The sequence below is a fragment of the Littorina saxatilis genome, linkage group LG16 (assembly GCF_037325665.1).
Source record: "Littorina saxatilis isolate snail1 linkage group LG16, US_GU_Lsax_2.0, whole genome shotgun sequence".
Taxonomy (NCBI): Eukaryota; Metazoa; Mollusca; class Gastropoda; order Littorinimorpha; family Littorinidae; genus Littorina; species Littorina saxatilis.
In genome coordinates this window covers 24,386,058-24,401,057 of record NC_090260.1, presented here as the reverse complement: position 1 = coordinate 24,401,057, position 15,000 = coordinate 24,386,058, and the positions used below count along the sequence as shown (strand labels likewise).

At 48.2% G+C, this 15,000-nt stretch overlaps 1 protein-coding gene across 1 annotated transcript in view; it reads right to left on the bottom strand.

Moving 5' to 3' along the window:
• The window catches only part of LOC138950635 (lectin L6-like), a 21,990-nt gene that overhangs the window by 6,853 nt on the left and 137 nt on the right, over positions 1-15,000 (bottom strand). Inside the window, exons 2-3 of the mRNA XM_070322342.1 lie at positions 13,902-13,981; positions 11,229-11,437 (exon numbers count right to left, since the gene is read on the bottom strand). Coding sequence (XP_070178443.1) covers positions 11,229-11,437; positions 13,902-13,915 — 223 coding nt within the window. The 5' untranslated portion in view covers positions 13,916-13,981. The remainder of the gene's footprint in view (positions 1-11,228; positions 11,438-13,901; positions 13,982-15,000) is intronic.

Below are 15,000 nucleotides of genomic sequence, written 5' to 3'. Positions count from 1 at the left end.
ATTAGATTTGCTTTCAGTGGCTGACACCTGTTTTTTTTGTTGCGGAGTAAGCCCTTTTTGTTATTTAATTTTACCTAGGTATGGTTCTTCTTCGTCAGCGTTCCACAATGTTCTGGTTACGTGTGAGCTCGTTTGCCCATTTGGGTTCCCCAAACTATACTCTGTGAGCATGAGCATAGTCAGCTTCACTCCGCTTTCGTTGGGTAGGCATACTGGGTATTTTCGTGTTTCCATAACCCATCAAACTCCGAAATGGATTACAGGAACTTTTCCGTGCGCACTTGGTCTTGTGCTTGCGTGTACACACGAAGGAGGTCAAGTCACTAGCAGGTCTGCACATAAGTTGACCTGGGAGATCGGAAAACCTCCACTCTTAACACACCAGGCGGCAGCGACCGGGATTCGAACTCACGACCTCCCGATTAGGAGGCCGACGTCTTACGACCACGCCACTGCGCCCGTCACCCCTATGTGTGGTATTTCGTAACCTTGTACTGTTCCCTCCCCATCCAGGATCCAGTCGCTACCCTGGTTGATGGACCCGCCCTACGTGTTCTAATTATAGAGGATCGTGCCCTCCCTGTTGCAAGGTTTTGTCATCGATCTAGCTGTTCCTAGCTTGTGTTTTAGCGTGAGTTAAAAATAGCCCAGCAGAGGGAATAGTTTGGCTACCAACAGCTGCAGCCAGCACACTGTTAAGCTCACTTGCCTGTTAAACCCAACTGCTTCCGCGCTGTACTGGGAGATAGGCCTGCTCAGTTCATAGCCCTGAGAGAGCTTCTAGCTGCTGTGTTATCTCTGCTGTGGGGAAAGGATGGGTGCGAAAAATAGCCTACAGCTAGAGTAGCAGAAATGAAGCCATGTGAACAGCCATGCATGCATGCCTGCCCCCCCTCCCACATACCCCCTCCCCAACCCCACACATGCACACACCAAATCCTCCGGTCCCTCAGGTTAACCCAGTCGGTGCCCTGGTTGATGGGTTCACCATACGTGACCTCCCTGTTGTAGATCTTGCCCATCCCCTCCACGCACATGTACACATTCATACCCCCCTCCCACTCCCTCCCCGCCCCCCCCCCCAAAAAAAAAAAAAAATTATTCCCCAACCAATTCCACCGGTCACTCATTCTCCACGAGGACCGAGTCTGTGCCCTGGTTGATGGGCTCGCCGTGTGTGACCTCCCTGTAGTATATCTTGTCCTACCTGCTTGTTGACCCCCCCACACACAAACACACAACCCCCAGTTCTCGACCCCCGACCATCGATCCCTCCACATCAAACAAATCTGGTCGGTACCCTGTTTACGGGGTTCACCAAGCTTACGTGTACTCCCTGTGGTAAATATTGCCCCCCCCTCCCCGTTCACACCCATACACCCACACACCCACACCCTCACACCCACACACCCACATACCCACACACCCACCCACCCACCTACACCCACACACCCACACACCCACCCACACACAAACATCATCCGCCCCCTCCAAATCCTGGACTGGGAGGCCGAGTGGTAACGACTGGGTGGCCGAGTGGTAACGACTGGGTGGCCGAGTGGTAACGACTGGGTAGCCGAGTGGTAACGACTGGGTGGCCGAGTGGTAACGACTGGGTGGCCGAGTGGTAACGACTGGGTGGCCGAGTGGTAACGACTGGGTGGCCGAGTGGTAAAGACTGGGTGGCCGAGTGGTAACGACTGGGTGGCCGAGTGGTAACGACTGGGTGGCCGAGTGGTAACGACTGGGTGGCCGAGTGGTAACGACTGGGTGGCCGAGTGGTAACGACTGGGTGGCCGAGTGGTAACGACTGGGTGGCCGAGTGGTAACGCACTTGCGCTCGGAAGCGAGAGGTTGCGAGTTCGACCCTTGGTCAGGGCGTAAGCAATTATCTACCCCCTTTCCTAACCTAGGTGGTGGGTTCAAGTGCTAGTCTTTCGGATGAGACGATAAACCGAGGTCCCTTCGTGTACACTACAATGGGGTGTGCACGTTAAAGATCCCACGATTGACAAAAGGGTCTTTCCTGGCAAAATTGTATATATAGGCATAGATAAAAATGTCCACCAAAATACCCGTGTGACTTGGAATAATAGGCCGTGAAAAGTAGGATATGCGCCGAAATGGCTGCGATCTGCTGGCCGATGTGAATGCGTGATGTATTGTGTAAAACAAATTCCATCTCACACGGCATAAATAAATCCCTGCGCCTTGAATATGTGCGCGATATAAATTGTATAAACAATTTTTTTTTAAATTAAAAAAAATAAATCCCTGCGCTTGGAACTGTACCCACGGAATACGCGCGATATAAGCCTCATATTGATTGATGATTGATTGAAATCCGCTGGTCCCTCACCCTCGACGAGAACCCAGTCTGTGCCCTGGTTCATGGGTTCGCCATACGTGTCCTCTCTGTAGTATATCTTGTCGTCACGGTTGACCCACCACCCCCCCCCCCCCCATCCTAATCCCACCCCCAAATGCACCGTTCACTCACCATCAACGAGGACCCAGTCAGTGGCCTGGTCCGTGGGTTCACCATAAATGTCCTCTCTGTAGTAGATCTTGTCATCCCGGTACCCCCTCCCCTTTCCCACACATACACACACCCATACCCCCTCCCCTCCCCCACACACCCACACACCCATACCCCCTCCCCTCACCCACACATCCACCCACCCATACCCCCTCCCCTCCCCCACACATCCACACACCCATACCCCCTCCCCTCACCCACACATCCACCCACCCATACCCCCTCCCCTCCCCCACACATCCACACACCCATACCCCCTCCCCTCACCCACACATCCACCCACCCATACCCCCTCCCCTCCCCCACACAGTCATCCTCACACCCATACCCCCTCCCCTCCCCCACACATCCACACACCCATACCCCCTCCCCTCCCCCACACATCCACATACCCATACCCCCTCCCCTCCCCCACACATCCACACACCCATACCCCCTCCCCTCCCCCACACATCCACACACCCATACCCCCTCCCCTCCCCCACACATCCACACACCCATAATAGGCTCCAAGCCAGCTAGGCCTACCGTGCACCCCCCTCAGGATCCAGCTTCAGTAGGCTAGAGATATTCATTGGGGTCTACTGAACACATTTTATCAAGTTCGCCACGAAAAAACTCATTTCCACTACTACTTATGCCCCTTTGTTTAAGGGTACCCCCTCGAACGCTAAATTTATCTGTGAAATCACAACAATGCACAGCTGCAATGAATGAACAAAGAACCACTTTTTTGAAATCAAAACAGTTAATTTGATCATTAATCTTGTAAAAAATATCTATTACAGTGTTCAGTGTTTGATAGGTTGGCTGTAGTGATGCTTAATAAGCGCGAACCGTCATTTTCACAGTACGCAAAGCTTGTCAACTTTGATGAGTAAAAGGTTTCAACAAATTTGGGTTTTCTGTTTCATTCATTAGAAACTACAATGCCTTTTTATAATTGCAAGCCACATTTGGAATTCCTGAGAGGATTTGTTGCGACACCAGATGAGATATTTCTGCCCTACCCCCTAAACGTGAAATTTTAGGAAAATGTCAAAAAACATATTTCTTCAAATATTCATGATAAGTCCTCACTGTTTTTAAATCAAATAACAAAAGTAATCACATTGACGAACAAAACAGTTCCTTTGTCCATCTTTTAACAGAACTACAACATTATTATTGTCTTTTCAAGACTGAAATGTAAAAAATAAAACAAATGTTCAGATATAGACATCTATTCTAACTGTCTCTTACATATAGTGCTCTTGCTTCAGAGTTTCCATATACAAGGTAGATTAACATAAGAAAGACAATCTAAGAACTAATGTTTTTTCATGTAAGTGCAGAATGTTTGCTCATAAATGCAAATGTCTCATGAATCAATTTTAGTTTTATAGAAACAACATGAAAAAGTCATTGCAAAGAACTCTGTAAACTTTTTTTTTCAAACACACACACACACACACACACACACACACACACACACACACACACAAGGCACGCACACATAAAAGCACACACAAACATGTGCACACGCATACACACACACAAACAAACACGCACAAACACACACACACACACACACACACACACACACACACACACACACACACACACACACATGCACGGTCAATCTTAGACTGTTTTAAGAACAAGAAAGTCAAGCTCACAGGACAAGTTAGTCCGATTCACAGCCAGATTCAGATTCAAGTGAATCGTCCAGTCCATGTAGGAACAGTGGTGCCTACACGTCTCTGCTTCATCGTGGACCTCACTAAGCAGGCTATCAATATCTGTCTGTGGGAGAACCAACTCTTCATTTTCTTCAGTCCACAGAGGCTCAAGGATTCCATTCCAACTGTCCCTTACATATCATGCTCTTGCTTCATAGTTTCCATATTAAAGATAAACTAACATAAGATTTGGAAAGACAATCTAAGAAATGTAAAAGACAATCTCTTCATGTAAGTGCAGAATGTTTGCTCATAAATGCAAATGTCTTATGAATCAATTTCAGTTTTATAGAAATAACATGAAAAAGTCATTGTACAGAATTTCAAAGAAAAGTTGTGCCTCTTCCTCCTTCTCTCCTTCCTTGTGAACCTCATTGAGCAGGCTATCAATCATTGCCTGTGAGAGAACCAACTCTTCATTTTCTTCAGTCCAAAGAGGCTTAAGGATTCCATTGTTCAGCATCCTTCAATGACCATCAGTGGGTTTGGGAATCTCTGGGAGTGGCAGGTGAGCGCGCTTCCATGTGGCTGTCTGGTAGTTGGCCCTTCTTGCATGTTGTTTGAGGCTTTTGTGGCAGGGCAGAAATGTGAGCAATGTGATTTCTCCTAGCCGCCAAGCATAATGCAAGAGAATGAAGAACACGTCGCGCTCTGGGCTCTTTATTTGATGGTCTTTTGATCAACATATGAGGGTATGACAGTGCCGCCTCAACTTTAACAAAAAGCCGGATATTGTTTTAAGTGGAAACCAGTGCTGACCCCCCTGCTGAGTCAAGCTGCTTCTGCGCAAATGTGGCGAGGTCAATGTTCAGATCCGCTCGAATGACTCCACCTGAGTCACGTTTCTCCACCACCATCTGGTGGCGTACTGCATCGACACTGTGATACCGTAGATTGAGCATTTGAACTTCTACAGCACATCCAGCAGCTCTTTGTTCATCTCTCATGATTCTTCAATTCTTCTGAACGTTTTCACAAACTTGGGTTTCTGCTGCAGGATTTTGACCGGATACTTTGACCCTTTCCTTTCCTTTCCATAGAAGGCGCTGACTGAGTCACAGCCAGTAAAGGCGAAGAGAGAAAGCAAGACAGAACAGTGAGGTCGCGTGAATTCTTCTGCAAGGGTAGCGATGTTGAGCAAACGTTTCCTATTTGCTTTGCCCGTGTCAAAGAGCAATGTGATTTCTCCTAGTTGGTCATCATAATGCAAGAGAATGAAGAACACGTCGCTGTCTGGGCTCTTTACTTTGATTGTCTTCTAGCCTTTGTGAAGGCTCAGGTACCAACAAGGTTTCGACAGATCTGCTTGCAAGTCTGTGAGTTCTTGCAAAGACAACAGATTTCGTCTGGAGCACAGATGAGGGGTTCTGGTGACAAACGATTTTTTTCTGGAGACAGCATGAAGAGACCGGGTGACTGGACAGCCTTCTTGTCAAATGACGGAAAACAAGTCGCAATTCATAATATTTCTGTTGGAGGTTTGGAGCAGGGACGCCATGGCAGACAAACTCAAAGGCAGGAATGTTGTTCTGGTCAGCGAGGCCAAGGCATACACGCTCACGTCATCTGGTGGCATCAAGACAGACAGGTAACTACTGAATGATCTCACATCCAGCCAAGAAGAAACGGACTCAAGAATCATCCTGTACTGCCAGTGTGGTCTTCAAAAAGGCTACAAGATCATCATCTTCTTCTTCTTCTTCTTCTTCTTCTTCTTCTTCTTCTTCTTCTTCTTCTTCTTCTTCTTCTTCTTCTTCTTCTTCTTCTTCTTCTTCTTCTTCTTCTTCTTCTTCTTCTTCTTCTTCTTCTTCTTCTTCTTCGTTCATGGGGTAAGACTCCCACGTTCACTCATGTTTTTAGCACGAGTGGAATTTTACGTGTTTGACCGTTTTTACCCCGCCATTCAGGCATCATACGCCGATTTCGGGGGAAGCATGCTGGGTATTTTCGTGTTTCTATAACCCACCAAACTCTTACATGGATTACAGGATCTTTTCCGTGCGCACTTGGTCTTGTGCTTGCGTGTACACACGAAGGGGGTTAAGTCGCTAGCAGGTCTGCACATAAGTGGACCTGGGAGATCGGAAAAATCTCCACTCTTAACCCACCAGGCGGCAGCGACCGGGATTCGAACTCACGATCTCTTGATTAGGAGGCCGACGTCTTACCACCACGCCACTGCGCCCATCAACAAGACCATCAAAGTAAAGAGTCCACACAGCGACGTGTTCTTCATTCTCTTGCATTATGCTGGCCAGATAGGAGAAATCACATTGCTCTTTGACACGGGCAAAACAAATAGGTAACGTTTGCTCATTATTGCTGCCCTTGTAGAAGAACTCACGCGACCTCACTGTTCCGTCTTGCTTTCTCTCCTCGCCTTTACTGGCTGTGACTCAGTCAGCGCCTTCTATGCCACAACAGCCTTAAACAACATGCAAAAAGGGCCAACTACCAGACAGCCACATGGAAGCGCGCTCACCTGCCACTCCCAGAGATTCCCAAACCCACTGATAGTCAAGGAAGGATGCTGAATAATGGAATCCTCAAGCCTCTTCGGACTGAAGAAAATGAAGAGTTGGTTCTCTCACAGACAATTGTTGATAGCCTGCTCACCGAGGTTCACGAAAAGGAGAGAAGGAGAAGGAGGCAACACTGTTCCTTAATGGACTGGACGATTCATATAAATATGAATCTGGCTGTGAATCGGACTAACTTGTCCTGTGAACTTAACTTTCTTGCTCCAAAAACAGTCTTAAGAGTGTGTGTGTGCATGTGTGTGTGTAAGTGTGTGTGTGTGTGTGTGTGTGTCTTTGTGAATGTGTGTGTATGTGGGAGCATGTATGTGTGTGCATGTGTGTGTGTGTGTTTGTGTGTGTATGTCTTTGTGTGTGTGTTTGTGTGAAAGAAAAGTTGACAGAGTTTTTTGCAATGACTTTTTCATGTTATTTCTATAAAGCTGAAATTGATTCATGAGACATTTGCATTTATGATTAAAATTCTGCACTTAAATGAAAGAGCATTAGTTCTTAGATTGTCTTTCTTATGTTAATCTACCTTGTATATGGAAACTATGGAGCAAGATCACTATATGTAAGAGACAGTTAGAATAGATGTCTATATCTAAACATTTTGTTTTATTTTTTACATTTCAGTCTTGAAAAGACAATAATAATGTTGTAGTTCTGTTAAAAGATGGACAAAGGAACTGTTTTGGTCGTCGATGTGATTACTTTTGTTATTTGATTTGAAAACAGTGAGGACTTATCATGAATATTTGAAAAAAAATGTTTTTTGAAATTTTCCTAAAATTTCACGTTTAGGGGGTAGGGCAGAAATATCTCATCTGGTGTCGCAACAAATCCTCTCAGGAATTCCAACTGTGGCTTGCAATTATAAAAAGGCATTGTAGTTTCTAAAAAGTGAAACAGAGAACCCAAAGTTGTTAAAGCCTTTTACTCATCAAAGTTGACAACAAGCTTTGCGCACTGTGAAAATGACGGTTTGAGCCTATAAAGCATCACTACAGCCAACCTATCAAACACTGAACACTGTAATAGGTATTGTTTACAAGATTAATGATCAACTTAACTGTTTTGATTTCAAAAAAGTGGTTCTCTGTTCATTCATTGCAGCTGTGCACTGTTATGATTTCACAGATACATTTAGCCTTCGAGGGGGTACCCTTAAACAAAGGGCCATAAGTAGTAGTGGGAATAAATTTTTTCGTGGCGAACTTGTCAAAACGTGTTCAGTAGACCCCAATGAATATCTCTAGCCTACTGAAGCTGAATCCTGAGGGGGGTGCACGGTAGGCCTAGCTGGCTTGGAGTCCATACCCCCTCCCCACTCACACACCAGATGCACCGTTCACTCACCGTCCACGAGAACCCAGTCGGTGCCCTGGTCCATGGGTTCACCATACGTGTCCTCCCGATAGTAAATCATGTCATCGCGGTCCCCCCTCCCCTCACCTCCACACATCCACACACACACATACCCCCTCCCCTTTCCCACACATCCACACACCCATACACCCTCCCCTCCCCCACTCATCTACACACCCATACACCCTCCCCTCCCCCACTCATTTACACACCCATACACCCTCCCCTCCCCCACACATCCACACACCCATACACCCTCCCCTCCCCCACTCATCTACACACCCATACACCCTCCCCTCCCCCACACATCCTCACACCCATACCCCCTCCCCTCCCCCACACATCCACACACCCATACTCCCTCCCCTCCCCCACACATCCACACACCCATACCCCCTCCCCTCCCCTACACATCCACACACCCATACTCCCTCCCCTCCCCCACACATCCACACACCCATACACCCTCCCCTCCCCAACAGATCCACACACCCATACCCCCTACCCTCCCCCACACACCCATACCCCCTCCCCTCCCCCACACATCCACACACTTATACCCCCTCCCCTCCCCAACACATCCACACACCAATACCCCCTACCCTCCCCCACACACCCATACCCCCTCCCCTCCCCCACACATCCACACACCCATACCCCTCCCTTCACCCACACATCCACACACCCATACACCCTCCCCTCACCCACACATCCACACAACAATACCCCCTCCCCTCCCCCACACATCCACACACCCATACCCCCTCCCTTCACCCACACATCCACACACCCATACCCCCTCCCCTCACCCACACATCCACACAACAATACCCCCTCCCCTCCCCCACACATCCACACACCCATACCCCCTCCCCTCCCCAACACATCCACACACCCATACCCCCTACCCTCCCCCACACACCCATACCCCCTCCCCTCCCCCACACATCGACACACCCATACCCCCTCCCCTCCCCCACACATCCACACACCCATACCCCCTCCCCTCACCCACACATCCACACACCCTTAACCCTTTCCCTCCCCCACAAATCCACACACCCATACCCCCCCCTCTCCCACATCCACACACCCATACTAACTCCCCTCCCCCCACACATCCACACACCCATACCCCTCCCCTCCCCCACCCATCCACACACCCATACCCCCTCCCCTTCCCCACACATCCACACACCCATACCCCCTCCCCTCCCCCACATCCCCACACTCTTACCCCCTCCCCTCCCCCACACATCCACACACACACATACCCCCTCCCCTTCCCCACTCATCCACACACCCATACACCCTCCCCTAACCCACACATCCTCACACCCATACCCCCTCCCCTCCCCCACATCCACACACCCTTACCCCCTCCCCTCCCCCACACATCCACACACACACATACCCCCTCCCCTTCCCCACTCATCCACACACCCATACACCCTCCCCTAACTCACACATCCACACACCCATACCCCCTCCCCTCCCCCACACATCCACACACCCATACCCCCTCCCCTCCCCACATCCACACACCCTTACCCCCTCCCCTCCCCCACACATCCACACACACACATACCCCCTCCCCTTCCCCACTCATCCACACACCCATACACCCTCCCCTAACCCACACATCCACACACCCATACCCCCTCCCCTTCCCCACTCATCCACACACCCATACACCCTCCCCTAACCCACACATCCACACACCCATACCCCCTCCCCTTCCCCACACATCCACTCACCCATACCCCCTCCCCTTCCCCACACATCCACACACCCATACCCCTCCCCTTCCCCACTCATCCACACACCCATACACCCTCCCCTCCCCCACACATCCACACACACACATACCCCCTCCCCTTCCCCACTCATCCACACACCCATACACCCTCCCCTAACCCACACATCCACACACCCATACCCCCTCCCCTCCCCCACACATCCACACACCCATACCCCCTCTCCTCCCCCACACATCCACACACCCATACCCCCTCCACTCCCCCCGCACATTCACACACCCATACCCCCTCCCCTCCCCCCACACATCCACACACCCATACCCCCTCGCCTCCCCCACACTTTCACACGCCCATACCCCCTCCCCCCACACATCCACACACCCATACCCCCTCCCCTCCCCCCACACATCCACACACCCATACCCCCTCCCATCCTTCCACATCCACACACTCATACCCCCTCCCCACACATCCACACACCCATACCCCCTCCCCTCCCCCACACATCCACACACCCAAACCCCCTCCCCTCCCCCACACATCCACACACCCATACCCCCTCCCCTCCCCCACACATCCACACACCCATACCCCCTCCCCTCCCCCACACATCCACATACCCATACCCCCTCCCCTCCCCCACACATCCACGCACCCATACCCCCTCCCCTCCCCCCGCATCCACACACCCATACCCCCCTCCCCTCCCCCACATATCCATTTACCCATACCCCCTCCCCTCCCCCACACATCCACGCACCCATACCCCCTCCCCTCCCCCACACATCCACACACCCATACCCCCTCCCCTCCCCCACACATCCACACACCCATACCCCCTCCCCTCCCCCACATATCCACACACCCATACCCACTCCCCTCCCCCACACATCCACATACCTATACCCCCTCCCCTCCCCCACACATCCACACACCCATACCCCCTCCCCTCCCCCCACATCCACACACCCATACCCCCTCCCCTCCCCTCCCCCACACACCCACACACCCATACCCCCTCCCCACTCACCATCCACGAGAACCCAGTCGGTGCCCTGGTCCATGGGTTCACCATAATTATGTCCTCTCTGAAGTAGATCTTGTCATCCCGGCCCCGCCTCCCCTCACCCCCACACACCCATACCCACCCCACCCCTACCCCAACTCCACCGTTCACTCACCAATCTTCTTCTTCTTCCTGTGCGTTCGTGGACTGAAACTCCCAGGGACACTCGTGTTTTTGTAAGAGTGGGTTTTGACGTGTATGACCGTTTTTACCCCGCCATTTAGGCATACATACGCCGTTTTTGGAGGAACTCACCATTCACAAGATTCCAGTCGGTGCCCTTGTTCATGGGTTCACCGTAAGTGTCCTCCATGTAGTAGATCTTGCCGTCACGGCTGACCCCCCACACTCCGGCTCTGCCAACAGACACGCTGACCAGTGTCCCCTCCTGCTTCTTCCACCTGACGCGGCTACTCACTTCTGTCACCAACACCGTCAGCAGCGCGACCAGCAGTGGCACATATCTAGAGAGACAGTATACGAATTTATTCCCCCCTCTGCTTCTTTACCTCTGTAAACTTGTAGGGGTAGTTATTTTTCCATAATGACCCAGCAACCAAACAAATAACGACCCAGCAACAGCCTGAATCCTCGATAGTGCAATGGGTTGAGAAGTTGTTCTGATTCGGTACTACTTTTTGCGACTGAAAAGTTCCGAACGCTCTAATGTACGAAGTATACATCTCTGGAGCAAACAATACAAACATACCGCATTTAAATTAACAACTACAGGCCTGAACACATGAATCTCCATGTGAAATCCATGAGTTCGGTTGTTTTCTGAATCTAGATCTGCCGTGCTCAAACGTTCATCACAAGCAATTTCCCGCAAGGCAAGTAACTCATACTTTGTCTAGCGACAAGAGTAGTTCCCCTTCTTTTCACTCAGTTTCTTCGACAACAGACTGCAATCCGACAGTCAGTTTTCAACAATATTTCATTTAATAAACAGATCACACGCAACCAAATGCACACATCTCATCAATTTAAACAACATAAAGCGGTTTCATACACTTTTCCCCAGAAAACTGAACTTCATACAGTTTTTAACGTTGGAACACGGGTGCAAAAGTTCGTCTGCTAGTCCCATTTGACGAAAGAACATTATCATAAGCGATACCAAAACATATACAGAACACACAATACCTGCCTTTGCCGCCACAGCAGAATAACAGCATATCTGTGTACTTGATTTTAGTCCAAAATAGGAAAACTGACAAGAAGTGTTAACAGAATGGAATGATTTGCACGGAACTATACAACCGCGCATTAATCGATCGCCTGCGCAGGTTGACTGGTTGAGTGAATAGGATTCGATCAAACTTTCGCAAAAAACCTCCTCTTTTCTTTGAATAACTGAAGAAAGGAGGAATAAAGAGGTTACACACCTCGTCTCAGTGATTATAAAAAATAATGGTCTCAGTTCGCGGTCATGAAAAAGCTCGCTAAAGCTCGCATTTTTCATGATCCGCTAACTTCGACCATTATTTTTAATAATCACTGAGACTCGGCATGTAACCTCTACGTAATTCCAAGCTCTTTAAAGGGGGAATCCTGGCTTATGTCTGGCTTTAGCGATGTGATCAACAACAACAACAACAGCAGCATCAACAACATCAACAACAACAACAACACCAACAACACCAACAACAACAACAACAACAACAACAACAACAACAACAACAACAAAGTAACTGCAATTGCAACAGCAGCGACACCACCACCAACAACAACAAAAACAGAAATCACAACAACTAATCACAACAGCAACAACAATCACAACAATAGAAAAGACAACAACAACATCAGCAAACACACCAGCAACAATGACAGTGGCAGTGCAAGCAGAAACACACACACACACACACACACACACCACACACACACACACACACACACACACACACACACACACACACACACACACACACACACACTTCCAGGGAAACACAGAAATAACCACAATACCATTCCTAAAGCTGTTGCAACTGATTCAAACAAGTCGGGTAAAGCAAAATAAATGCAAGTCCGAAGCGCGGAGGAATGACCGACGAGCGACGACAGTTCAGAAACTGTTCTTTTCCGACAAGAAAATGGAGATGATTCGAATTGCGAGCTCCTTACAAACGTGTCTTAGGAAGAAGACTCAGGACAGATCCTACACTGCTCGCGATAACACCAGTAGCAGAGATCTTGAGAGACAAAAGCAAGCCGCGTATATGGAAATCATTGTATTTTGTCAATCTGTCAAACTCACAGAATAACAAGTCGCGTAACGCGAAATTGTTACATTTAGTCAAACGGTCAAATTCACAAAATAACAGGTCTCTTAACGCGAAATTAATAGCATTATTCAATCTGTCAAAACTCACCAAACTCGTAACAAGTTGCGTAAAGCGAAATTAATAAATTCATTCAATCTGTCGAACTCACAGAAAAACAAGGGAGAAAGCGGCCCGAATGTTCATGGGGGTAACCTCACAGGACTATAGGAACTCGTATCCTAATCCGTATCGCTATACGCACACACATGAATGCTAGGCAGACAGAATGACAGGCATACGGCCTACTGTCACACAGACATACATAAAGAAAGACATTCAGAAAGACAGACATACAGAAGGAAAGACATACAGCATGCGCACACACAGACACACATACAGGCAGGCATACATAAAGAAATACATTTTTGTTTGTTTGTTTGCTTAACGCCCAGCCGACCACGAAGGGCCATATCAGGGCGGAAAGAAAGACATGTATACACATGTACATACACATACACATACACATACACATACACAAACATACACATACACATACACATACACATACACATACACATACACATACACATACACATACACATACATATACATAGGGGAAGACACAGACAGCCGTAGGGAAAGACAGACGGGAGGAAGCAATCACCTTAGGGAAGTCATAGTGAAGAGCAGAAGGCACACGGAGCGAGTGTTGTGTGTTGAAGGAGGAACAGAAAGATATGCCCTCTGCAATACGAAAACATTGGAATGTGTCTGTACAGCAATGCATCAATTGCGAAAAAAAGTCACACTAAAGAGCAGAACATCATTTTGGTGTAACTGTAACCGTACAATATCACGCCGTCGATCAAAATACTTTTAGTACGCACCCCTTAACTTCCTGTTTGTCGAAACGTCACCAAACAAAGGTGAGTTCTGTCTCATACTAAAATGCATAACAAAGGATACTTTTTGTCAATTGTGTCACTTGATGTTGATAGTGCTGCTTGCTAATGTACTAAACAAACTACATGCTTTCAGATGTCTACTTTGGATGGCATTTCGAAGAGCATTTACACGATGTGTGCTGAAACAAGTATTGTGTTAGTCTATTTTTATCTTTCCCCACGTTTAACTTAAGGCAGAAGTTATTGTGCTTCGATTTGTTTATCCGGGGATATTCTTTAATCTAAATTCCTTGCTTTGTACCACCTATGTTCATTACAAAGCTGTCCATCTTTCTATATGTGGACGATTAATTACGACGCTCGGAGTGTTATTGATAGACTCCCCCGACATCCTCTGATACGCTTCCCTTATAAGTGATTTTTTAGTACGGTCCCCCGACAGTTTACCTTTGCTTTCCGTGCAGTTGTCGGCTTGGTTATTTCCCTGAAAGAAGGGTATTATGTGTCGAATATGCTCTCACAAAAGTGCAGACGATCTTTGTTCTTCAACACTTTTTCCAACAGATGAAAAATGCTTGATTTGCATTTTTCGTGGCGTAAAGGAGATTAATTTCATAGACTTTTTTTTCGCTCAAGACAAAGATATTCCACAACTACCATTGACTTTGACTTTGAAGAAAAGAAAGAAACAGACGATTGAAGGGATAAGATGTTAACAATTTCATTTTCTTCACATTCGGTCTAATCGGACGAAACGGGGTTTAAGCGCCTTGTCAAACTTACCAGAAAGGGTATTTTTAATTTAGTTATAAACCATCTAAAGCCATGTCCATTTTTGACATGTCAACACTCTCTCTC